General features: G+C 37.3%; 1 protein-coding gene across 2 annotated transcripts in view; it reads left to right on the top strand.

Annotated features, from left to right (window-relative positions):
• Positions 1–451: 451 nt before the first annotated feature.
• Positions 452–27,188, top strand: part of LOC101333297 (glutamate receptor ionotropic, kainate 1) — a 58,063-nt gene continuing 31,326 nt past the window's right edge. Inside the window, exons 1-8 of one of the 2 annotated variants that reach the window (XM_073804429.1) lie at positions 452–1,137; positions 2,457–2,683; positions 3,226–3,333; positions 10,617–10,730; positions 12,564–12,767; positions 13,450–13,673; positions 19,470–19,588; positions 23,671–23,888. In XM_073804429.1, coding sequence (XP_073660530.1) covers positions 10,650–10,730; positions 12,564–12,767; positions 13,450–13,673; positions 19,470–19,588; positions 23,671–23,888 — 846 coding nt within the window. In that variant the 5' untranslated portion in view covers positions 452–1,137; positions 2,457–2,683; positions 3,226–3,333; positions 10,617–10,649. The remainder of the gene's footprint in view (positions 1,138–2,456; positions 2,684–3,225; positions 3,334–10,616; positions 10,731–12,563; positions 12,768–13,449; positions 13,674–19,469; positions 19,589–23,670; positions 23,889–27,188) is intronic. The other variant, XM_033856010.2, reaches the window with a different exon arrangement.

Here is a 27,188-nt window from a genome sequence, read left to right as displayed (position 1 = left end):
TTATTCAAATATTATTTTAAATCTTTATGCTTTATGTTATCAGAACCACTAAAAGTATTGTCTTGAATATATGTGTGTGTATAACCATATTTTATATATATACTATAATATATATACAGACATATAATATAAAAAAAACTATATATATTCCATAGTTATGTATCTATAAAATAAAACATTCTCTCTCATAAAAAAAAATCCATTTTTTCTGACTTTTGAGAATTTAATTATAATGAGTCCTATTTGGGATCTTTTGGGCCTCATGGATCTGGATGTCCATTTTTCTCCCCAGGTTCAGGAAGTTTTCAGCCATTATTGCTTTAAATATACTTTTGGTCCCTTTCTCTTTCTCCTTACCTTCCTAGATTCCCATAATGCAAATATTGTTTCTTTTCACTGTGTCCCATAATTCCCAAAGGATTTCTTCACTTTTAAAAAATGCTTTTTGCTCCTCTGACTGGGTAATTTTGACTGTCCTATCTTGCAGACCTTTCTTCTTCTTCATGGTCAATTCTACTTACGAAACTACTGAATTCTTCAGTCCAGTTATCGCATTTTTCAACTCTAGGATTTCTGTTTGGTTTTTTGTTTTGTTTGGGTTTGTTCTTTTTTTTTTTTGATAGTTGCTATTTCTTTATCATATTTCTCATTTTGTTCATGCATTGTTTTCCTAATTTCATTTAGTGTCTGTTCATGTTTTCTTGTAGTTTACTAAACTTGCTTAAGAGGATTATTCTGAATTCTTTGTCTGACAGTTCACAGATCCCCATTTTTTAGTTATTTGTTTCCTTTGGTGGTGTCATATTGACCTGATTTTTTGTGATCCTTGATTCCTTACATTGGCATCTGCACATTTGGGCATTTGGGTTCTTCTTCCAGACTTTACAAGTTTGCTTTGGCAAAGACAGTTTTTGACCAGTCAGCTTAGTTTTAATTTCTGGGTGTGTCTGCTGGTAATGTCCTTGGGCAGGTGGGGCCTGCTATTATGGTCTATTCTGAGGCAAAGCAACAATTCAGACTCTAAGGACGAGGATGAGGATTGTGACACTGCCTGGGAACAGTTGGATGGGACTGCTGGCTTGGTTTCCTACCCAAGTAAGGCTATAGGATGGGCTCCATGGTTGCCTGGATTCTCTGGTAAGGCTTACTAGAAGGTTGGGACTAGGTACTACGTACAGTAGTAGATGGGGCTACAAATTAGCTTCCTTGTCCTGGCAGGACAGCACGATGAGACCCAGGGCTTGGGTTCACCCTCATTATTTGGGGATTCAAATAGTATGCACTGATTCCTTGGTCAGGTGAGGCCACAAGTTTTGCTCTGCAGACTGGGAAAGTCATAAGCTCTGCTTTCTGTTCCAGTACCACTGTACATAAGGCTGATGGATGGGCTATTTCTGTGTGCTACAGTTCTGTTCCCTGTCCAGACAAGATGAAGGCTGTATTCCGCAATGAGTAGAGCTATGAATTAGATTCCTTGTCCAGGCACAGCAGGACAAGCAACTCTAAATCCAGTAAAGCTGTTTGTTGTCTTAACTGAAGCTGACCTACATTACAAGTTCCCTAACTGAACAGGGCCACTGGCTTTGCTCTGCAAACTCTTGGCTCTGCTCACCTCTTGGTTCATGTGCCACTGGACCACATAGCTTCCTGGAATTGTCTCCAGCCCTTCTGGTCAGATGGGGTCACAAGACAATCTTCACAGCAGGTGGGGCTGTGATTCAGCTCCTTGCCTGGATGTGGGCAAACCAGGCTCCAACGCTGGCAAAACTCCTTATTTGAGGATCTGAATCAAGTAGATCTATAGCCTACTTAGTTCTCTGGTCAGAATGTACCTCCAACTAGATTTTTCAGATAAGTAAAGCCTCTGGTTAGGATTACTACTTGGGAACTGCAGGAATGAACTTGGTCTGCCAAGATCTGTGTGGTGGTCACTGCGAACACCTCCCTGCATCTCCATCACTGTCAGATTTCCAGTGGTCCAGCCCCACACATCCCCAAGCAATCCCTGAGGGGTGAGATCAGAGTAGGGGCTCCTGCAATGTTACCCACAACGCTGGGAGAGCTGGTTTTCCTCTGGGTTCTCTTTTCCCCCTGGAGGAACCAGAGGCTCAGGAGAGACCTATCTGTGTGTTGCTGTGCTGGCTTGGGAAAAGGGCAATGCAGTCAACGTGTAGCCACCTCTCTTACCGTCTAATGCAGTTTCTCTTGGTCTCTGTGTTGTGGAGGGCGGGGGTGGGGGGTGGTGCTTCAGCCTCTCCCCCATGTTCTAGGATTCTCTCAGTAGTGTCTTGTCCTTGAATAGTAGTTAATTTTCTCCTTGTGAAGATGAGGGAAGCCAGGAAATTTCTGTGTCACCGTCTTGGTGATGTCACTCCAAATGAAGGATTTTTGAGATGGGGAGATTATCCTGGATTATTTGCATGGGCCCTAAATGCAATCACAACTGTCTTTATAAGAGAGAAGTAGAGGAGATTACACAGAAGAAGAGGAGAAGGCAGAATGACCACAGAGGCAGAGACTGGAGTGATGCAACCACAAGACAAGGATTGCTGGCAGCTACCAGAAGCAGGAAGAGACAAGGAACCGAGTCTCCCTTGGGCCCCCAGAGAGAGCATGGCCCCACTGGCACTTTGGTTTCACTCAGTGATAATGATTTTGGACTTCTGCTCTGGCCTCCAGAATTGTGAGAGAATAACTTTCTGTTGTTTTAAGCCACCAGCTTGTAATAATTTGCTACATCAGCCACAGGAAAGTAATATAATACCCAAATGACATTGGAAAGACTAAATCACAAACACACTAAAAATTTGATAATACGTCACTGGATTATATCATTTTCACATAGAAAAAAAGGGAGTTACTTCCCTTGAGAAGCACCTTGAAAAGTATTTGGATTGACCTTAGAAAGCTGAATATTATGACTTCCCAGATTTTGTTTACTCCATGTGCAGACAATTTTACAGTCATTCTTTCCAAACTCCCCATTTAAAGTGCCACTATTACAGATTTGACTGATGTTAAAATGTTAGAACTGACGAAATAAATGAGTGTTAATAAAACAGTGAAATGTTCTGGTATCAAGTTACTGAACCAACACAATGGTTTATAACACCATGATGAAACCAAATAATTGGATACTGTGATGAATTTGAGGTATTACAGTTTTAATGGTGTTAAGCTTATGATAAGTGTTAAACAGTAATGCTACGTTCCTTTTGTTCATAGGCTCAGTGGGATGGCTTGACTGGGCGTATCACCTTCAATAAAACCGATGGCTTGAGGAAGGATTTTGATCTGGACATTATTAGTCTCAAAGAGGAAGGAACTGAAAAGGTAACCTCCTCAATAATAAATTTGAAAATTAAGAAAAAGCACTGCTCATACATTTTTACTTGCACAAACAAGTAGGGGAATGATAAAGTGATTCTCTCAGCATGTTCATTTACGTCCAGTTTTCTAGATCTCTCTCCCTGATAATGCAGATAGATGTTGATGTGCTAGATTCTTAAATTGTGTGTGCTATTAATAGCAGTGCTAATGGTTATATAGTGCTTCCTTTATATACAAGTATCATTATATTATCACATATATAGAACCTTAGGGGTGGATGTCATTAGCCTCATTTCTCAAAGGTTTTAAGAAATTGAGTTTAGACTTGGGAAGTCAGAAGATGTCGATGATTTATATTTGGAATGGCATCCAAGGGTTACTTAGAAATGAATTTTAATTTTACTCCATTTTGAGACTGGTGACAGAGGGACAAAATTAAGTAGGATAGAAAAGGCTTACTGAAGCAAACTAACTTTGCATCCCTAATTTTAGGAGGACATATGCCAAAAAATGGATTTTAATGTTGAGTTCTTATTTTAGGCTTATTTAGTTATAATTCTCAACCTCTCAATGATTTGAGTTCCATTCTTGTTACTATTTAGAGCAATGCAAATGTAAGCTATTTAATTAATAATAATAAAATAATTTGCCTCCTCTTTATTATACCAATTTTCATATTCACAGCTATGCATTGGGATAATCAACACTTATAGTGTGAAGACTTTGCCCTTTAGAACCTTAAAAAAAAAGATTTGAAGCCCCCAGAACAACTATCTGAACACCAAAACTCCATAAGCCAACATTTTTTTCACTATAGGGGACAAAAAGCTTAATGTAAAAAAATGGCTTTGGGAACAATCAGTTTTACTTAGTTGAAATATTTCCATGATTTTTAAAATGAGATAAGGTTTCTATTTCTGTTTTGTTGCTTTTGTTAACTGAGACACATTTTTTTTAAGGTCTTAACTATACCTCACCCCCAAATAGCTTAATTAAAATAAACAAAGATTAATTAGGCTGAATGTAAAAGGTGACCACCAGTGCTGAAATGTCTGAGGAAAATAATTAGTTCACAGCTTTGAGAGTTCACACTAGTCACGCAGATTTCCCCTTTTAAAAATGCCCTCTCTCTTCATCTCCTCTCTTCCTCTCTCTCTCTGTGTCTCTGTCTCTCTGCCTCTCTCTTCCTCTCTCTGTCTCTCTGTCTCTCTCTCAGGCTTCTTCACTCTGATTTCCTTGTCTGTTGGGTTAACATGCTCTGACAGAGCACAAGGCATCAACGTAGCCTCCATAATGGATGTGGAATTTGGGCTACAGGGGACACAAGGAAAGAAAATAATATTGTTATGGACTAAAAGCCTATAATGATTTTTTTAAAGAAAATGTCTTCTTCTCTATACATGCTTCTCTCTCCCTCTCCACTCCGTTTAATGTACAGAGCTGAAGAGGGAACAAAACCTGTTAAAGAAACATCTTTTTGGCTCAGATGTGTGAGGAAATAGATGAAGCTATTGTTATGCTTTTCCAGCTATTTATACACGTCAATATTATGCACATTCTATTGGTGTTTTTCCAACAAAAGTAAAATCGAGTTAGATGAAAGTGTTTTCTCAATTTGTTTCTTTTTCTCTTCGTTGTTTGCAATAACATTTCTTTCTTCAGGTGACTTGGGCTCAATTCCTGAGAAGGCTGATTAAACCTTAAAGCAATGGGAGAAGCCAACCTATCCTTCTCAGGCGTCAAGGGAGGAAATGGCCAATCTTTTCATGTCAGCCTTTTGCAGGGTCCACAGGGAAAGTTGTTAGAAAAAGCCTATTTTCTCATTGGTCGATTGACTAATCTTTAACATGTCCTTTAACATGTCTTCTTAAGGAATGATAAAGACCTTTTAATTCTGCAGCATAGATGTGCATATTCAAAAGAACTTTAAGGCATTTATTTGGTGTGCAAAAGGAAAAGTGAAAATCAGGTTGTACCACCTAGTAGAAGTAACTTCTGTGGGACCCAGTACTTGGTTCATCGTTTTACTGTACCTATTCTCAGGCTTTATATTGAATTAAGATGCAAGATTCCCAATAATGGGTGGGGAATGTAATGCTGTGAACACTTAATCACCATGATACCTTTTGGCTTCCATGCTCCATTTTAATTAAGTGCTATTTTTATTTTTCCCTCTGAAAACCAAGGTTGCTGGCGAAGTGTCTAAACACTTATATAAAGTGTGGAAGAAGGTTTGTACACGGACAAAAACTGCAGGAAATCTGGGGGTGGAGTGGGAAATACCAAAGGAAAAACCTGCATCCTTCCAGTTTTCCCAGACCAGTAGCTCTCCAATTGCAGTTTAGAGGCGATATTCCATATAAAAGGAGAATGGGGATGATTGAATATGTTGTCTCTCAACAACATTGCCTGTGAATTGAAACAGGTTTGAGGTGGATTAAATAATGATGGATTAAATATTTCCCCCTAGATTATTTTTGTTTCTCCCGGGTAGGATCCGTCCCTGTTAGGACTGAAAGCAGGTAACTGCAACAGAAGCAGACACTGGGTCATTGATATTCTTTCTCGAATCACTAAATATTTTTCCCTAAAGGGCATAAAAACAGTAGATTTGATCCATCAGACTAGTCAGATAGGCTAAGGCTCAGAAGGGCTGGGACATCTCCTTCAATGTCACCACCACAAAATACGAGCCATTTTTAGAAATTCCCTTTTCTTATGTACTATCTTTTTTTATGCAGTAAAGCAAAAATTGTCAGTGCATATTGCTTTGCAATTTGTTTTAGAACACCAGTTTCCAGAGGACAAAAACATTAGAGGTTTTGAAAGGGAAATGAGATTATCTTGTAAATCATAACACCTAGTATCATGTTGTCAAAGAATGTGCACAGATTTATTACAGAAGCAAATGTTAGACATTACAAACATTCAGATCAGGAAAATGCCCCAGTGATATGCAAACATTGTCTTTCATTCTCTCTCTAAAACCACTTGCTAAACTATTTGTTGATTGACAGATGGACCTTAAATTACTGTTCAACTTGAACAGTTTTGTCAGGTTCACTTTCATCTTTTGAATTATCAGTTAAGTCATAGAAAGTGTAAACAGTTTCTCCCTGTAGTCAAAAACCTTGTCTCCCTTTTGGTAGTACTCAGATGAGCTCCAAAATGTCCTGCTTTTAAGTTTAAAAAAAAAAGTTTAAAAACGGGTTTAATAACCTTGTTTTAATCTTCAGTGAATCAGGCTACCAAAGGCACAGGGAAGGCAATCCCATCTCTTCTCTGATAATAAGTAAATGAACCTAACTGGCACCCAGAAAGAAGCTTATTAACACTAATCCAGCTTGAGACTCCAGGCACTTTATGCAATGTTGAATTAATTCAAACCAAATATCCTAGGGAATGAAATCTAAGCCCTGAAATTTTACTCAGAGGAGGGGAATGTCCTTTATTTGTCACTAAACTGCAATAATCGCCCCCACTTCCCAGGGTTGCACTTCTTGGCTTTCCTCCTACCTCCATGCCGTTGTGCCTCTTCCTTCCTGCTGACCTATCGTTGCCCACTTTGCAAGTTGTATACACTGTGATGTGGTGTTTTGTGTTATGCCTGCTCATCAACAATTTACAGTAACCTGAGTGCTAGCACATGAGACCTATTGAGACCCAACAAACACATTGGCCTTTCCCTACAAGACTCCATCTTACAAGAGAAGGATTCACCCCCATTGTCTTCAAATTCCAAAAGCTCTTCTCTGCGCTCTGACGTTTTTCAGTAGAGAAGAGTCTGCCTGAAATTCTTTCCAAAAGACGGATATAGCAGTCTTTACAAAACCCATCACTAAAAATGTGTTCATAAAGCTCATGATACACAAAACAGATACACTTTTTTTCACCTAGGTGCTCGGTTATTTCACTCCGAAATTTTGGATTTTGAGTTTATGTGAATCACATACCAGGTTTGGGAGATAGATATTAGTCACTCTCTGAGCATCCTTTTGTTGCATTACATCTTTTAAAAAAGTTTGCTTAATGGCATTTGGGCACTCATTTTAAAATGCTTCCCTCTGTTGTCTGAGATAATAAATGGCTGCTCCCTCATGCCAGTTTACAAAGTGAAAGAAGGCAGGGCCCGACAATTTCGCTTTTGAGCCTTCCTCCCAATAATTGGTCCACCGTCCACTACTTCTCACTGGTGAATTGCTGCTGACTGCTTTTGCTACAGTTTGAAAACTGAGGTTCTGCTTCCTGGAAGCCCTCCTCCAAGGTCGGAGAACAGGACTGAAATGCTAAACACCCTGGCATCTGGGTAACTGTGTCCCTCTCCCTAATACACATGAATCATGGAATCTTGCTTTTTCAGAAAGAGACATTCATTCACGTGTTCATTTACTTCAATTAATGGGTAAAATCAGTGGACAACTTAGGTTTAAAAGACACACACATGCATGCACGCACGCACAAACACACACACACATACGCGCACACACACACACACACGCACTCTACTGCTTTGATGATTAAAAGGTTTGAAAATAGAAGGCTGAGGTCATTCAAACTCCATACGTACTCCAAACTCCAAACTGTCCACTTCCCAGGAATAGCTTGATCGTTACTATACTTTGAAACTCTTTTAGTCTAGATTTGAGGAAACTTCTGTTACACAGATAGTAGGAAAAAATAATCTCCTTTTTCTTATTTTATGGAGGAAAGTTTACATTGAATGGGACTTTGGGAATCATTTGATTAGAACTACATCAGCAATGATATCTGACCTTCCACACTTTTAGTGAGGTTAATAAAAGAAAAAAAAGCCAGATGTTAAGCTGTGGGGTGTATTTGTCTACAATTTCAAGTTTGTATTTTAAAAGGGAGTGATGTTGCAAGGCCATTCAACCCTGCCATTTGCAAATATTAGTATAGGTCCTTTAAACACTTGACATTAATAGAAATAAGAGTTACAGAGAACACATTTCATTACTTAACAAATTGGCTAAAAACACAGTTATTTTCTCCACCTTTCAATACTTAATTAAAAATTAGGTTCCATTCTCCCCAGTGCCTAAGTCAAGCTTTAATTAAAAGCACAGCCAGGGCCCAATTTAGACACAGTCTTCATAGAGTTAGAAGTCAACTGTTCACAACCTAAAGCATAGCTTTGGATGAAAACCAATAGATTCCCAGTTGTGGTTAGCCTGAGATACGTTTCCTGGAAGCGAGGGTCCCTGCCCCAAAACAGTGAGAGTAGGGGTGGAGGTTAGAAGAGAGGAAAGAAAATATGGTCCCCCTTTCTTGGGTTTAAAGCCAGACAAAGAAAAGATTCTTTAATCAGCAGACATGTGTTGTGTGCATTCTAAGTGATGAACATCGCTCTTGATCCTGGAAAGACTGAATGGTTATTAAAGGTGTTAACCTACAGCTTAATCCTACCTCTAATACCCTCTCTATAGACAGGATGGAATACTTTCAAATGCAAAAAATACCCCAAACTCCCATTTATCTAGACCTGTCTCCTATGTCACCAACCAACTAGCTCTAATTAAGTATAGAAAGAAGACAGTGAAACTGAAATAGTTCGCACTGATGTGTGAATGTGTGATACAGTACTTGCAACTTCCTCAAAGAATTTATATTTCTAAAAAGAATACTTGTCAAGCTAAATGAATTATCAGCTGCTGCATTTAGACAGTAAATCAAAGTAAATAAATAGAAAAGGAAAGAAGCTTAACATTCCCACAGGTAAAACTTTATTTAAATATCAGGAAAGCTCTAATGTCTCCATTTCGCTGGTGAGGAAATTGAGCCACAGCAGGGTTAATTTAACTTGCCCACGGTCACATTGTTGGTAAATTGCAAAATTAGAATCTGGACAAGAGTATATCTGGAAAGCTCATACTCTGTCCAGCTAGCCAGTGTCCTCCCATTGGAAGAGTATATTTAGAGATCAAGCATAGGTCACCCTGTCCATCCCAGAGTATGTCCGAGTGTTGGTGTTCCTAAACTGACCCTGTTTTTCATAGTTCCTTTACTTTATCAGCTTATAAATTTCAAAAAAATAATTTCGCTAACAATTCCAAGTTCTTTCATAACAGGACAAGCTTAAAGAAATTACTGAGGCAGTCATTCAGATGTCCTTCGTTAATGTTTGTGCAGTGCTTATACCAACACTTTCACATGCATCTGCTCATTTGATATGCTCAGCATCCCTATAAAATATTTTATAGTTAGAGAACGAAAGCTCAGAAAGTTTAGTATCTTGTCCAATATCACACTGCAACCAGGTTTGCATCCCATCTCACTAGGCTGGCAGTAAACGCCTACAGAAGGCTTCAAAGAACTCGATTCTCTGAGGCTCTTTTCCTAGGTTATCCCCAGAGGCAAAACAAATCAATATACTTCTACAAGGTCTTATAACCCAGAAATGACTTTGCCACTGGAGGAAATTTGGCTTATTGTTTCTTAAAAGAGCAATGGGCTTCACTGACTGCCAATCACAGTGATTGCTTCTGTGATAGATAAAAAGATCAATAAGCAATAAAAGTGAATACCTTCACTGAAGGCATTCATGGTCAAGTGAACAAACAAGACAGGTAAACAGATGATAATAACAGAAGAAGGTCCAGAACAGAGGTACAAGGAAGGTATGAACAGAGTACTACTAGTTTTCACAAGAGGTACCCCGACCCAGCACTGACTCCTCCAGTAAAATAGGCCTAGAACTTAGTTTACTGCTCATCCACACTTTTTCTTCCATTTACGTTTCCCTTTTAGATGCCTGATCTCTCCACTATCCATCCTGCCTCCTCCATCCCATTTCTTATAAATTTTAAAGGCATTGATAGTAATACTTTGGTAACACAAGGTTTGTATCAATAAAATGTAAGCTCCACAAGACCAGAAATTTTTATCTCTTTTGTTCACTGCATGCCCTCTAAGGCCTAGAAGAATCCCTGTCATATAAGTAGTTGTTCAACAAATACATATTGGAAGAAAATCCAATACTAATTTAAAAATTCTTAATTTAAAACAGAACATTGAACTTAATAAATTAAAAACAAAAAGACCTCCCCCTACTCCACCCCACATAGCACAAATTTTCTGTTCCATCTACACACTCATTCTTCCATTGTTTTGTTTTCCCACATTTAGTAGCTTCCACTGTGATGCCCTGTTGTCTTCTTCCCAGACTATGAGCTTTTGTGCCTCTTCCTGGTGTACCAGGGACCTCTCTTTAGCATAAATGCCATCACTGACTGCCAGCAGCCTCTGATGTAATGTGTTCTGTGTAGATTGGGATTTGGAACTCCAACAGTGGGCTTAACATGACAGACGGCAACAAAGACAGGTCCAATAATATCACCGATTCACTCGCCAACCGAACGCTCATCGTCACCACAATTCTGGTAAGTTGACTATGTGGAATTCAGGGCATCTTCTCCAGACTCTTACTCTAGAGCTTGAAGGATTCCTCAACTATCCTTTTCATGCCAACAACTCTCTCTGTAAATGTCTATGTTTAACTGGGACACTAGAAGCTTATGTTTGTGTGTACCTATAATAGATTGAATTATCAGCTTCCAACATTGTTCTGAAGATTTCCTACTTCCAATCCATTCTCATCTCTGTTTTGCTCCACTCTCTAGCCCCACCCAGCTGGTCTCCCTTGCTCTCTGGCTGCTGGTTGGTTTCAACCAAGGAGAGACTAAGACCAGGGAAGTGGAGGAAGAGACCCAAGGAGATTTCTTCCGCTGTTTCCCAACAGTATTGTCAGAACCTCTGTCCTTCACAGCCACAGCTTCTACCCTGTCAATGATCCTGCCTCCATATGCTAACTGCACTGGACTCCTGGAACACTCTTTCCTCCCTCTCTGCCTCAACCCTAGCTTCCTAATTATGTTGCTCCCTGGGTGTCTATATCCCAGTACAATTCTCACCACCATCCCTGTTGCCTCCCTTTGTCTTGCTCATTCCTCTGTAAATAGCCCCTTTATTAACTGCTCTTCAAAAGCCCAGGTAAAAGTACCTCCTACTCTGTGTTGGAACCCCTGTCATGCCCCCATCTAGCAACTGTGCACTCACAAGTTGTTCGTTCTCCCTCTTTGCTCTATCCTAATCCAAGAAGTAAAGGGAGTGGCCACCTCTAAAATCTTCACTTTTGGACCTTCCTGTTTTGATTTAGTCCATGATGTCAGGCCAATTTATTTCTGAAACAGTTAGCTTCAGAGAATTATTCATCCAAAATGAAAACCATTTTGTTTTCCTGGTGTCTACTTTCTCTGAAACTTTCTCATGGAAATACAGAGTTTTCTACTTCTATCAGTTTGTTTGAGGATAAGCCTAAACACAAAGGACAGATCAGTAATGTAGTAACTATTATGATTGTATAAAATAAAATACATTTTTATTTATTCAAATGAGAATAAATAATAAATAAAAATAAATTTTTATTTATTCAAATTAATTAATAAGATTATAGATACACAGACTTAAGGAAATGTCCATTATTCATAGGATAGGGGATTTATCACATAAGCATATAAACAAAGAATTTACCAGATGTGAGCTCTAAGATGCATTCAAATAAGAAAGTGGAATCGATGATAAAAGAAGACACTGAAATGGCCTTTGAATAAGATATCCTGAATGAAACCAAGAAAAAATAGGTAAGTAATAAGGGAATAGTGAAGTTGAGATGCAATTTAGCTGAGAAATGAGAAAATTAAAATATTCAGAGTATTTAGTAGACAGGAAGTTTGCAGAACAAGGGAATATATTTGCTGATTTAGATTTCCCTTTTATAAGTAGGTGAAGCTCATAGATAAAAGCCAGGAGGGAGGGTGGGTCTAGCACTAGAAGCTTGGGTGTGGGCACAGCTGCATGCCAGACATCCAGACATCAGATCAACCCCTGCCTTCTCTGCCAGACCTAAAGTTCAAAAATGATTGTGTCTCTATGACACCATTCACTCACAGCTCTGCCCTCAGCAGTGGAGGGGAAAAACTCTCAATCAAAGAGAGAGGAGGGAGTGAAATAATATATGAAGTGTTCTATATTTGTAGAGGAGGTACAAAAGATGAGTTTAGCAAAGGCAGAAGGGAAAGTGACTTTCTTTAGTATTCTCAAATCTTAAAAATAATTTTCAAATATTTTATATCTTCTGGCTGTTGATAGAGCTTGTGTAAGTAAATTCTGCCTTTCATTATAACAGGGTTTCATATGTGATTTGTTTCATATAGGAAGAACCCTATGTGATGTACAGGAAATCTGATAAGCCCCTGTATGGAAATGACAGATTTGAAGGATATTGCCTGGATCTATTGAAGGAATTGTCAAACATCCTGGGTTTCATTTATGATGTTAAACTTGTCCCTGATGGCAAATATGGAGCTCAGAATGACAAAGGAGAGTGGAATGGAATGGTCAAAGAACTTATAGATCATGTAAGCAAAACTATATCTCCTACATAGGGGTCTTAAATGTCAAAAAAAGTGCATAATGAGAAGAAGTAAAAGAAAAGAGAAAAAATGGTTGAGTCAGTGTCAGAAGACATGTATTATTTATTTATTTTTTTAAATCATAAAAATGGCTTGAAAAGTGGGAGGAAACAACCTACCAATGTAGTTTCCCCACTTAGAAGGGCAAGTAATGAAAAATTGAGGATAAAAATTTATGGGCCCATCCCTCCTACTGAAGAATAACCTTGAATGATTCTTAGATTAGATAAAGAGTTCTGAAGTTTGCAACTCAGAGCAAAATCTCATCGACTACTTTTATGATCTAGTTGCTCATTTCTTACTTTTCTCACATGCCCTTTTTTAAAGGCATTCTTCTGCAGTTTTCTTTCCCCCATTTAGTTCCAGAATATGTATGTGTATATATATATATATATATGTCGTGTGTGTGTATGTTTCACACTGTCTGGTTTCTTTTTGCTAATGAATACTATTTTGTAAACATAACTGTGTAAATCAACTGTTTTTATATTAGAGTCAATCAGCACAGAAGGTTTTTGTGTGAGAAGCATTTGGAGTTGAGAATAGGAATCAGGAGAACCAGGAAAAGTCTAGACATTCACCAGGAAGGTAGACAACTAAGGTGACAAGTTCAAACTTGCTTTTGCAGAGGGCTGATCTGGCGGTGGCTCCTCTTACCATCACTTACGTGCGGGAAAAAGTCATAGACTTCTCCAAACCCTTCATGACCCTGGGCATCAGCATTCTCTACCATAAGCCCAATGGCACCAATCCAGGGGTCTTCTCCTTCCTCAACCCTCTATCTCCTGACATTTGGATGTATGTGCTCTTAGCCTGTTTAGGAGTCAGTTGTGTACTCTTTGTGATCGCAAGGTAAGTTAGAGAACTACTAAACTTACAACAGATCTATGTCAGTCTCAGGTTGACCTGTATGCTCTAGAGGTAGACAGAGTTCAAGAACTTCAAAGTATTCTTTTAGTTTTGCCTGGTGTTCTATTCTGTCAAGTTCTCCCTCATAAAAGCCACTCTATAAATGAATATCTTCTAATTATTCATAAAGGTAATTTTAAAAGATAATAGGAAGACAATTTTATATATTATATTAATTTCATTTTATCAGTACTTAAAGCAATGTAAAATGGTTATGTACCCATTTTTCCCTGAATTATATTGCCACAAAAGCAATAGCTCAGCTAATAAATCTAAAATGTTTCAACAGGAAAGAGAAAAGTTGTGTCCAGATTCTTGATCCCTGGAATATTCGCAAATATTAAGCAAAATAGAAAAAGTTAGCTAGGAATTGTTGTAGCAAATAAGAAGCACTGGATTAAACAAGATTTTGAAATCCTCAGGAATAAAAACAAATACTTTGAAAATTTTATAAAATTTATTTTTTTAAAAAATTAGACAGTTAACAAGAGAATTCTGGAAATAACAATAAAAAGAAAGAGTAGTTATATATCCAGTCTGGAGGCATGAAATCTTTATGCTACCCTGATGATTCAGTTTAGATTTTATTTTCTGAGATAACCCTACATTTAACCATTCTGCTCTACACAGTTTTTCAAAGGATTGTTATACCATTCAGTAGATCATATTTTCTAAATACCTTTGATACTGAATTGGAAACACAGCTGCTTTATCTTTCTGTTGGCTTAGACAGTAGATATCCCTAGACAAACCCTGTAAAAAAAATGATTGCTTTGTTATGTCCTCTATTCATTTTCAATCTTTTTCATCCTTCAACAAAACTCAGTGAACTTTTTCTCTAATCAATTTGTGTTTTCCCTCCAGGAATTTCTAAGAGAAATCTTTCTTCATGCTAGTTCTTTGTCATTGTTCACTGTATGGTTTTGATTAATGCCAGGTAACTCTTTCCCTAGCATAATTATAAAGAAAGCTGGGAAAAATAATCTAGTTTGGAAAGGTCTTACAGATCCATAAAGCAGACATAGTAAAAGCGAATAAATGTGTGCTCTCACGTGTGGGTGAGTCACATATGTTCAATATGAAATGAATATTTCGAAGTTCTCTATACTTCATAAAGTGTACCATTACCAAATCCTAGACTGTTTTCCAAATTTTGTCCAGATATTAAATTACTTTTAAATAATGACCAAAGCTTTCTTTCCATGTGTCTTACCTCATAAAATAGTATATTGTCAGTATGTAGAGTCATACTATCCTTTGATACATTAATACTCAATCAGTGGTTCTCAATTAGGAGAGATTTTTTCCTCCAGGGAACATTTTATCCTCCAAACATTTCCAGCAATGTCTGGAAATAGCTTTTGATTGTTACAACTGAGGGTGGAGGTTGCTACTGGTATATAGTAGGTAGAGTCCAGGGATGTAGCTAAACATCCTACAGTGTGCAGGACAGCCCTCCCCCTACAACAAAGAATTACCCCAAAATGTCAATAGCACCAAGTTTGAATAACCATGCTCTAAATAATTAAAGATGATAGTGCTTTGAGTATCAAATTTTCAAAGATGAATAACTCACCTTTGGAAGGGCATTTCTCATTACTGGCTCATAAGTGAAATGAATACTGCCCTAGAATGGCCATTGAATAATGACCACCCTAAAGTGATGTACTCTCTAACAATAAATTAGAAATCTTGTGTTGACTTGTTGTTCCATTCCTCTATTTGGGGCCCACACCTGCTGGGTGATTCTAGGGCTAGTAGAGCAATCCAAGCAGCAGAGGGCAACAGAGAAGTGAGTTTCCATATTCCCCAGCTCACTGCTTTGTCTAAACAGTGATGCTAATGAGTAGAATAGGCAAGACAATGTTGATGAGCAAGTAATTACATCATTTATCACACTGACTTGACCAAAATCACTGAAAGAAAAAAACATGTCAACAGCAACCAGAAATTCTCACAAGCCTACAGGTTGAAAGTTCTCTTTTACATTTGACACCAAGTGTGCCTTTAAATGGCCTTATTTTTACCACCAGAATATGTCAAAATAATGTAGCATTCAGTAGTTTTCCCCTCCTCATTTTGTCTGTTCCTCTATAACCTCCTGATGAACCAGAGCCCTACCTTTTCTAACTTCATTCTGTTTCAGTTAAGAAAGTAACCTCCTTTGTCCCCTAGTCAATACTATCCACTCAACATTCCTACTCACCAAGTATCATTTATAAACCAGCTCTTCTTTATTTAGCTTATTCTCCTTGTCACTCCCTTCTCACTGTCTTTCCTCTCACTCTGGGTCTTGGGGAAGTGGAGATGTCATGCGTCAAATGCAAACTTGCAAACAGCATGGTGGTAAAACATAGAAAATATAAAAATATAAAAAATAACTCCCTGCAGTGTACAAGTGCACTATCATGGGGATTGTACTCTCAGCTACATTCAGCTTCTCCATACCTTTGAATCCATTCCTGCCTCTACGTCATAAAGCCACTAAATATATTTTGGAGGTGATTCCTAAAGACAAAATCCTGATCGAATAAATGTGCCAATTCACTTTTACTTCCCACCATCATAGCTTGAACTTGGTCACTCTGCATCCATAAGCTAATATGTAAAATGACTTTCTGTTAACACCTTAGTGGTTTGCATTCAAAGTTAGTGAAATAGAAATGAAAAACAGCTAACCTCCTAATCATCTTTAGCTCTAGAGAGGCTTTTGAATTTGCTTTTTGAAATATATCCTTTCTTGTCTTTTTAAAGGGGAAAAATAAAGCCCATCACTGCATTTAGGCTAATGCTCTCACTAGACAGAGACTTACAAACCATTTGCTGAAGTGAATTGAATTTATAAAGTTAGACAAACTAAGAAAAGCCATATAAATTTTTTAGTTACTATGACTTGTTACAAATGTGCATGTCAGTGTTTTTGTTTTGTGGTTGACATTTTTTAAATTACTTTTTGTAAAGTATTTAATCCCAAGGAATTATAACCACCATGAACACAAAATTTAGATAGACCAAATATCCAAATATAATGTCTGATTACATCTTATAATTTATGCTCATCTTCTTAAAATGAACATTTTTTTAAGTTGGCTTCTGGCAAAGAAAAATCAAGAAAACCTTTGACTATAACTCTACAGTTATAATACCAACCCAACAGTTATGCTACAAGGTCGAATAGAGCTTCCTCCATTAAAAGATGAATAGATCTCCCTCTTCTTGATACACCCTAATATCTATTCTCAGCCATAAAAAGAATCTCTTAATTAGAAATCTTCAGTATGACCAGCATTTTATATCTTCCATTCAAGTAAAAGTCTGGCATATATAAACATAAAACCTAAATTAACCTCTGTATTTCAATATAATGCTACTCTTCTATGTGCAAATTTTAACATAAATTTTAAGCATATTTGTTCCTTTCTCTGACATTTCACTAAAAATCAGTATCAGTTGAAGATAGCAGCTTCAGAATATCATTGGTGTGGGTCATGTATTAATTTTTCTCCCAGACTTCCTGGTGCTGACATTACTGTCACACTAGCTATCTTTAAGCAGGCATTAGGAATTTCAAGCTGAAATATCTACATCCGGTAGGCAACAGGTAGGTCTATTGCATTACGAAAAGTCAGTGTCTTACAACACAGCATCAAATCACTATTTAATATTCCTCAGTCCACACACTCCCCAAGTCACTCAGAATCTCAGAAAGAAAGGATCTAAAATATCTCTGCAGAGCAGGCAGAATCACATTGCTGTTTAGACAGTTTTCTTTTTTGCCATAGAAAATTAGATTAATTGTTCACTTAGAACTGCAAAGTATGAAATACTGAAAAAAGACCAAGTTAGATGCAGCATTCCAAAGAGAAAAGTGGTGATCTCATTCATCAGAGCATATACAGGGGAGAAATGCCAGAATATCAGGGGGCTGGTGGTTGCCAGGTTTTATGATCTGTTTAGAAAAACTCCTTCCTTTGAATGCATAATCTGCCTAATTTATTGCACTTAATATTTTTTAATTATTGTACAAGTGACAATGATATTGTTTAAGTAATTGCATCTTTACTCTGTACTGCTTCAATTAGTAGGTTCATTAATATTGGTATTCAGTTCTTCAGCTCAGCAAACTACTATGGTTATAAGAGAGTATAAATTCATAACTTAATTATATTGTTGAAACAGTAATTAAAATGCATTGGCATGGCATTGTCAATTAAAGCTATATTCATAAGCTTCACAGGAACCTGCACTGTGTGCCCTGCAGCTGTGGAGAAGGTGTAGTCACGATTCAGATGCCATTACTGGGGGATAAACTACAAGGCTGTTATCCCAGTCTCCCTAAGACTTGATGAGGAGATGCTGTATACTTTTCAGAAGGTGTCTGGGGGTTTAGAGAATGGTTTTTCATTAAGAGGAACTGTCTGCCCAGTTCCTTGTGCATGATTCACAGTGTGCCCTGCTTTTCGCTTTAGATAATGTATTCACTTTAATACTAACTCTCCCCAAGTGTCAGCAACCTGCTATTGTTTACTGCTGAAACCTTATGGCTGGAGAGCATTCCATATGTTCTCATTGGCTTTATGGTGTTTTAACATTACTCCTGCTTGCATTAAAAGACCCAATGGCAAACAGCAAAGATTCCAGTGCTAAGGACTACTGCATTTAATCATTTCCAGATCACTTTACAGAGCACCTGCTAATGTCTTTTTGGAAAAATAAGTGCCCCTTGGAAAGATAGTCCTAAAATATAACCACAGAGCAGGGAGCTCCTTGGGCTGTAGAGATCAGACAGATGTTTAGAAAACAGAGGAAGAACCAAAACTCTTCAGTTCCTCAAATTTTTATTTTAACACACCCTAGAGATATCTGGATTCCCTCTTCTTTAAAAATAAGGAAACTGAAGCCAGTGAGCTTAAGTTACTTATTCAAGGTTGATTTCCTAACTAACGAGGGTTGGTGATCAGGTGACCACAATTCATAGTTCTAGAAACAATTCAAAATGAATCTAGAGTGTCTGAATCTAAAACTCTCCATTGAGACATGCTGTGTCCTTAACACTAATGAACCCCTGTGCCTGGGCCAGGATACTTCTAAGTTTGAACTTTATCTCTTCATTTAAGGATTGTGATTTTTATCCCCATATACAATCATAAAAACATTAATACATCCCAATCCAGACATTCTTTTTGTTTATTAATTGTTTCAAACTTGCAGCTCCTTTGATTCATTATGAAATCACTAGACTACATAGACTCCTTTAAACTTCTATCCATAGATACCTCTTGAAGTCCAGTCACCCCTCTGTTTTTGTGCCTTCCACAGCACCTAGCAACACAGAATCTTGATACTGTAGCTGGTATACAACAGTGTGTGTGTCACTGTCATTGCTACTTTGTGGGGTAAATACTCGGGATGAGTGAACCTCTCTTTAACAGTCCATCTAGTTGTTCAGTAAAATGGAAATGAGTGAAAACTCAGAACAATTTAGTAGACATAGATCTGTGGAGTACAGTTCCAGACAACCAATGGGCTTTGACTACAACTCAGAAGTCTGATAAATATAATGCCTAAAGTCTCCTTTGCACTTTGCCCACCAAAGCTGTAAGTTTATGAATATGGCCTACTGTTTGGTTTGATGTGTCCATCATTAGCTGTTGGGTGTTCTGCATTGTTCAGCGGGTTTTCACTGGTGCCACATATATTTATCTCATGTTTACAGACTGTTTCTGTTAACTACCACAGGTTTACACCCTACGAGTGGTATAACCCCCACCCATGCAATCCTGACTCAGACGTGGTGGAAAACAATTTTACTTTACTAAACAGTTTCTGGTTTGGAGTTGGAGCTCTCATGCAACAAGGTACAAGGTTGCGCATCTTTGTCACACACATCCCACAGTCTGCTGACAGGTTTTCATGCTGGTAAATTCCACCAAGAAGATAGAGGGTAGGCTAAAAACTATCTCAGGAATCAAAAAAATAGAACCCGGCTTCCTAGACAGTTCTAAAAATAAAAAAAATATGACAGAAATGAAACTCCTTTGCTATATATCTAAAATAAGACTTACTATCAAGCAATGAACACAAATTTTCCTAGAGAGAAGGAAGGGATAAATTATCTTAGAAACTGTTTACAAATTGGCATAGATGGAGATATCAGTCTTTTCCTAACTTCACAAGTTAGAGGTTGAAAAGGATTAAAGTTTGAATCCTTTGAAAATTAGGTTGACTTACATTCTTCCAATAGCTCACAGTACCTAAAACTGTCAACTAATTACCACTCTGACAGACCCTACAGGGATTCATCTTAGCTTCCCAGTAACCTTTTACGATCTCCATCAGTTGGTAACCATAGCAACAGTAAACTGGAGAAGTTGGGGGAAATGAAATTCAAACCATAGGAATGTAATATATTTTATACATTTTCTATGATTTGGAAGATTTTGATTTTGGTGGGGAGGGAGGAGTGAGTTGTTTTAACCTTTGGAAGAAATCCAACTCTTTTGTGGATATTCCTCAGCTTTGATTCCAGACGTATGGTATAGAAAACCATTCTCAAGATAAGTGCACTTATTTAAGAAAATCATAAGTCACAGAGGCTGTTGTGTTTGGAATATCTGCTCATTTGACAACAAGTTGCAAAATAAATTGGCAAAGGAAATTTCAACTAGGATATATATTAAAGATGTTTGTTACTTAGGTGTGAACCCTAAGGCTTTTCATGAGGGAGTTGTTATCATCTACTCTAAATGTATATAGTCTGTCTCTAAAAATTCCAGGGAGAGAGAGCAAGGGTTTCCAGTGTGGAAATACAAAATAGTTGAAGAGAGTGAGTAAAACCTCTCATCATGAAATTAAGTGTAGTTTATTCAGGCACTGCCAAATAGGTGTAGACACAGCACCTGATTTATTAGAAATCACTTGCATGAGTTTAGAGCATAGCACAGAACTATAAATCCTGCAGGAAAACTCATTAGATGACATATACTGCTTTACCACTGCATTTACTTTTTAAGGCATTTATCTGGTGAACAATTACTTTCAAAGAGTGAGAGACTCCCCTCCTTCCCTATAGCTTGCCTTCCTGTGCCATTAGAATAGAAAAATATAGACTTGGGTTTCATAGAGCACACGGCAAGTCTGTGCATGTACATATGACTGTGACTGCCTTCTGTCATATGAGTGTTCCCGCCCCTAAAATTTCTCTTTTATATTCTACCTGTTTGGAGTTTCCCATCATCCACAGCAAACCGTGGGATGCAGTGTCTGCTAGTTACCACTACCTTGGGTACGTGACAGTCAACCTCAACCAGACTCTGCTTGTTTTTCAAGAAGTTTTAAATATTTGTCAGGTGAAACATATATTGAAATGTAAAAATTTGCAGTACTGGTGACTGTTAGTGCATTTGTCCTTAGCATGTGGCATTGGACCAGGTAGCTAACTTATGTATTGACTGTTGTGCTCTTGTTAGCAGAAGCTTATCACTGTACTCACTTGGAAATCACTTTGTTTAATTTCTTTTTTAATGTGATGATCAGGCTTTCTCTTTTCTACAGAGCGTGAGCAAAGTCTGGATCAGGATTGGCTGTCATGTCTGCCATAAAAGGCAGTAAAGAGACTTCAGCAAGTATTGTCTCTCATCCCACATATTTTCTAATGATGTTTTATTCTACTTTTATTACTTTCATAACTTCATACTCTAGAATTCTGAACTTAGAAAAATCATCTCTACTTGAGCGAAGTCGTTTCTAAGTATGTAAATTAATGTTGAGAGTCATGAAAGTCACAAAATTGTGTGAAATTTTTTAAAAAGATGAAATGTTGAGAAATATAATTCATACCGTCTACCAAGGGTTTGAAATGTAACCTGAGTAGGTTTCTACAAACTATTTTTAAGTTCCAAGACCACTTCATCCAAAAGTATAAATATGTATTAGTTTAAAGTGTGATAGATGTGAATTTATCATTACATGTCAACAGCTGGTTATCCGTCTGTCCAGTTTTACTGCCATATAATACATAATTATACAAATAATAAATTAAAATCTGATCTTTTCACAAATGCAGCCAAATAAAATAAGGATAAATTTACAGCAGAAAATCTATACCTATAAGCTAAGAAAATATATCTACTAACTATATTACCTATTTCCCACGGCTATTTTATGAAATAAATTGTATTTTAATGATAGCCAACGAAAAATCTAAAATAATATCACACTACCACAAGGCTGCTAGATCAATGAAGTACAAAGATATGAAACAAACTTGGGCATTAAACACACACATACACCCACAGACATATAAATCCCATTAAACTGAAAGATTAAAACAAGAGAGCAACAAACTATTCTACTAAATTCTTAGAGGCAATTTAATGAAAACTGTTATAAATCTGAGTATTATTACACACCCAAATTCAAACAAACAAACAAAAGAAGGAAATAAAAACCACAGTGAAGCCATTAACCTCATTAAAAGACAATAAAGCACAAAGATACCTAATAGCTTTAGAAGAATACATCTAATTCAAGGCCAAGAAACTCTGCCGACCTTTATCTGCTTACCATGAGCTGGCTTTGATTTCATGAGCAATATTTGTATCTGTTTATAGATTAAACTTGAGCATAAACTCATGTATTTGTAGATTCGTAAACTCCAATGTCCCTTTCTATCTTAAGCCATTAACTACAAAACTTCAAAACACCCAATCAGAAAAGTGAAAGACTCCTTTAAACCAGGTAATTCACCTGCTGAACTTCATACTTTGGATTTTTTAACTTAGGGTTTTTCCCTTTCACTTTTTAACTGGTCCCATAAACTCTAACATTCCTCCGACTTCATGGAGGAAATGCTAAGTACAGAACCAATGGTGAATTTCAAGCAAGCAGATTAACCAAAAATCCATCCATGAATTGATCAAATTGGGGTAAGTGCTGCATATACCCTTCTGTCCCTTTTGATTCTACTGTTGGATTTATGGCCTTCCATAAGTTTGATCAAAAGTTTTGAGCTAGAGAGTTTTCACAGATGTTTGTCCTTTGTGTAGGTAAACTTCACACATGTACCCTTTCTTTAAGAGAGAAAGGTTTTTTTTGGTAAATACATTAAATGCCTCTATATTACCTTTTTGCAAATAATCAGGAATCATCTGATAACATCTAAAATGTATGTTCTTAGCAGAAAAGGCCCCTTTCCACCTGCAAAACAGCCAGTCTTTGAAGTAGAATTAAAAAATAGTACTTTATTTGAGGACAAAATTTGCCTTTTCAGTGAATATATTATTTTCAGTTAAATAAGAATCTACTTTAAAAAAATAATTTTGACTTCAAAAGTAACATAAAGCAATAAAAAATGATTCATCTACTGTCAAATATGGCTGCATCCAATTTCATTTGATTTGTGAAACTCCAGTGTTTTATTAAAGTACATGTGATAATGACATGATATGTTAATCTTTTGAAAGTCTCTCTCATTCTTTAAGATTAAATAAAAGTAAGTTAGCATTTCAAAGCTTTCACAGTTGTACAACCTAGAACATTTTATTTCAAACAATAAGATGCATATCAGACAGTAAGAAAAGTCCAGAAGTCTGGGATTGACTTTTCAGCAGAAACAAGCAAACAAACTCAAATCTAAACAACTAAACTATCTATAAATTTTAAACATAGAATAACTTAGGGTTAAAATCATTTAATGCCTTCAAATGTCAATAAATCACATTTTAAACAGCAGCATTGATAAATGATAAAAGATCACTTAGATTTTGCTTCATTTTCTAAAAAAATGCGTCTATTCACCTACATGCAAGAGAGTAAAACCTTGATAGATTTATAGTTTTGTGTCACAAAAATGCATTATCTCTCTAGGTTAGTGTCAAATCACGGGTCTTCCCTTCTCTCCTAACTGTTTAACTCTCTTACTCTGGCGATACCATCACAGGATCAGAGTTGATGCCCAAAGCTCTATCAACAAGAATAGTTGGAGGGATATGGTGGTTTTTCACACTAATCATCATTTCATCCTACACTGCCAATCTGGCTGCCTTCTTGACAGTAGAGCGAATGGAATCCCCCATTGATTCAGCAGATGACCTGGCAAAACAAACCAAGATAGAATATGGGGCAGTCAGAGATGGATCAACAATGACCTTCTTCAAGGTAAGGAACTGACAATATATTCTCAGTGGTTATCTCATACTGAGGGGAGGAGGTTGTGGAATGAGAGTCTGTCCAAAAAAACCCAAAAAAATGTTAGGCAACTTTTTTATAAAATAAAATGTCTAATGGCAAAATCTGATTGCAAGGGACCTAGGTACCCTCAGCTGTCACATAAAACAATTTCTTCAGTGCCCATCTAGGTATCATTCCCTCTATCCCCAATTGAGTACACTCAGATCCACAGGTCAGTATCTTCAATATCTTTTCTTGTCTTTATACCCATTAATTAATCACTCATGTATAGAAGCCACAAAAGTAAAGATTACTTAACCTGAAATTATGACAATCAGAATGCTTGAATATCTTTGTTTTGTTCTTCTTGTTCTGTACTGGATGAGGCAGGAGCAGATGATAAGTAAATGTGTTGATACTGGTATTTATTTGGAAAATTAAAACCAAAAGTATCCCAGGGGACTCCAGTCTAATATTGCATTTGCACCAATGGGGACAGTGCTCCCAGAGCAGCCTGAAGCCTTCCGATAGCCTGGAGTGTCTCCCGAGGTACCAAAGGAGAGTTAAGTTAGAATCAATATGGTTTTAGTGTCAAGTGCATTTTGTTGTTCAAGTCTTTTTAATTACTTACCCAGAGTAATGAAACTGATTTCCACCTTGCTTACGGAATAAGCTGCAGTACTTTTATTATCAAATCTCAGATACTATATCTCCCATGGGGGGGAAATGGATTTTAATAGATCCAGGGACCTTTAGAGATGACAAAAAACCTTAGAGATCAGAAAGTTCAGCCCTTCACCTTACTCATGAAGAGAACAAAACCCACAGAAGCTAAATTATTTGCTCAAAATCACACACTTGGTTTATGACACAGCCAGGCTAGAACCTTCTTGTAAGAGGTACTTGTGCATGTGAAAAAAAGGAAAACAGCAACTGTAACCAAAATAAACTCTAACAACACCTTTGTCAACGTTTCACATCCAGATTACTGAAAATGAAGTTGTCACCCAAGGTTTGAGAGGACTACTTTGACTTGTGAAGAGTATTTATTTAGAGACAAAAAACTAAGGGTAAAAGAAAAGGGAACACTTCTTTGTATAACAGTATTATTTCACCAAAATATGTATTACTTATGCAGTAAATGCAGTTTAACATTAAAATAATAATAAATAAACAAATAAAAACTTACTTGTTTTAGGAGTAAACTATACCCAGAGTTTTATAAAAAAGAGTAATGTAAAAAGTTAGGATTTTTCTCTTCCTCTATGTTAAAAAAAAAGATGATTTTAAACTTTTTTTTAATTTTAAGAAATATGACATTGATTTAATGAAGGTATAAAGTGTGGTGATTCTTTCTTCTTTGGACAAGTGTTGTTTTCAGGACAAATTACATTAAACGTATGGCTTTCCAACTTTCTGAAAGCTTGAATTTTCCTAAAATCAGTACTGTGAAGAAACACGTTACCCACAGCTAGTAATTCATCACAACACTTGTCAAAAACTAGGAAAATTACCTGCAAGGCATATAGGACAGAGAGACACTGCCAAAGAGAACTGAGTATGTCTGAAAAACATATCTGAAATGATTTACCTCTTTCACCAGTATCAAAAAGTTTTAAAGTATTGGGAAATGGGCGAGTAGAGGTAGAGAAGATTCTACTACTACTAAGATGCACATTATAAATATAAAAGAGGGAGAGGCTACCCTTTGAAAAAGCCATAGATCTGACTTCGCCACTGTGAAAACAATCAGTGTATTCACAAAGTATCCTTTAATCTCATTTTAATTTGTCTCTGTTCACATACCTTTGAATATAAAGAGTGCTGGTTCCCACATTTCCTGGCAGGACCCTAGAGTGACTTGGGTGTACTTGGATATTGCATTTCCCTGAAATAATTCTATGCTAATCTCGCAACTGTACTAGTTCATAACTGCACACTCTGTTCCTAAATGCTTTACATACAGTATTTCATTTTATCCTTATCAAAGCCAACTGAGTTAAGAGCTAAGATTATCCCCATTGTATGATGAGGAAAATGAGGTATAGCTCAGTTAAATAACTTGCCACAAATTTATAAAGCTACTGATGAAAGAGTCAGTGTTCAGACAAACTTCAGGGAGTTCTAGAAGTTCTACCCTCCTTGAGGGTAGACAATTGGTCTCTTTTGTCTGTCATTATATCCTCAGAACCTAAAACAGTACCTGGCACATAGTAGGTACATAGTAGAGATAGTAGGCACTCAGAAAACATGTTTTTAATAAATGAACAAATACACTACTGAAATCTAAGAGAGATGGGTTCTATCAGAGGAGAAAAAGAGAGAAGGAGGAAAGAAGGGAGGTGAGGAGGTATCTTTGTTCAGGCTGCTATAACGAAACACCACAGACTGGGTACTTTATAAATAACAGAAATTTATTTCTGACAGTTCTGGAGGCTGGAAGTCAAGATCATGGTTGAATGAGGGCTCTCTTCTAGGTCGCAGATTTTATGCTGTGTCCTCACATGGTGGAAGGGGCATGGGTCTCACAGGACCTTCTTTTATAAGGGCACTAATCCCATTCATAAGGGCTCCATTCTCATGACTTAAACACCTCCCCAATGCCTCATCTCTTCATACCATCATTTTTGAGGATCAGGATTTCAACATATGAATCTGGGGGGACACATTCAGACCATAGCAGGAACGATACATAGAGATCCACAGAGGAAGAGACACTGTCCTATGTTCCTCGATTTAAAAGTTATCTTGTAGCCTAGCAACAAGAAGGAATTTATTTGCAAAAAGAGAACAAGGACTAAATCCGATTTAATTTTCCCCTTGAGGGAGGCAAGCTGTCAGAAAGCTTCAGAGGGATACACACTCAGCATTTTTAAGCTGGATTATTCTGCAAGGGAAAGAAATGTTCCAGCTTTTTAGCTCTCAGGGTAGTTCTACCCTGTCACTGAGTGACAGCAGTTAAGGTCACAAGGACTCAGTTTTGACCTGGCTCTACATTAATGTATCACTGCCATTGAGGCTTCCCTCCCTCCCTTTCTCTCTTAATCAAAGACAGTATCCTCTCTTACGCTGTTGAATCAATAAGGAAAGCTGCCTTTGCCTGGTCTAACCTAGCACATTCTGATCTACTATTGGGGCATAAGCCTTGCTCACATGGGTCCCAGCTGCATTCAATCACAAGGGAACTTCTAATAAGAAGCACTTTTCCATCACACAGTGTAACTAAAGTGCTTTTGTCCCCCCAGTACCCCAAAAATATCCCTTTGGCACATCCAAATGGTGAACCTG

This window comes from Tursiops truncatus, chromosome 4, assembly GCF_011762595.2.
Source record: "Tursiops truncatus isolate mTurTru1 chromosome 4, mTurTru1.mat.Y, whole genome shotgun sequence".
Lineage (NCBI taxonomy): Eukaryota > Metazoa > Chordata > Mammalia > Artiodactyla > Delphinidae > Tursiops > Tursiops truncatus.
The sequence above is the reverse complement of the archived record's forward strand: the minus strand, read 5'-3'. Positions and strand labels throughout refer to the sequence as shown.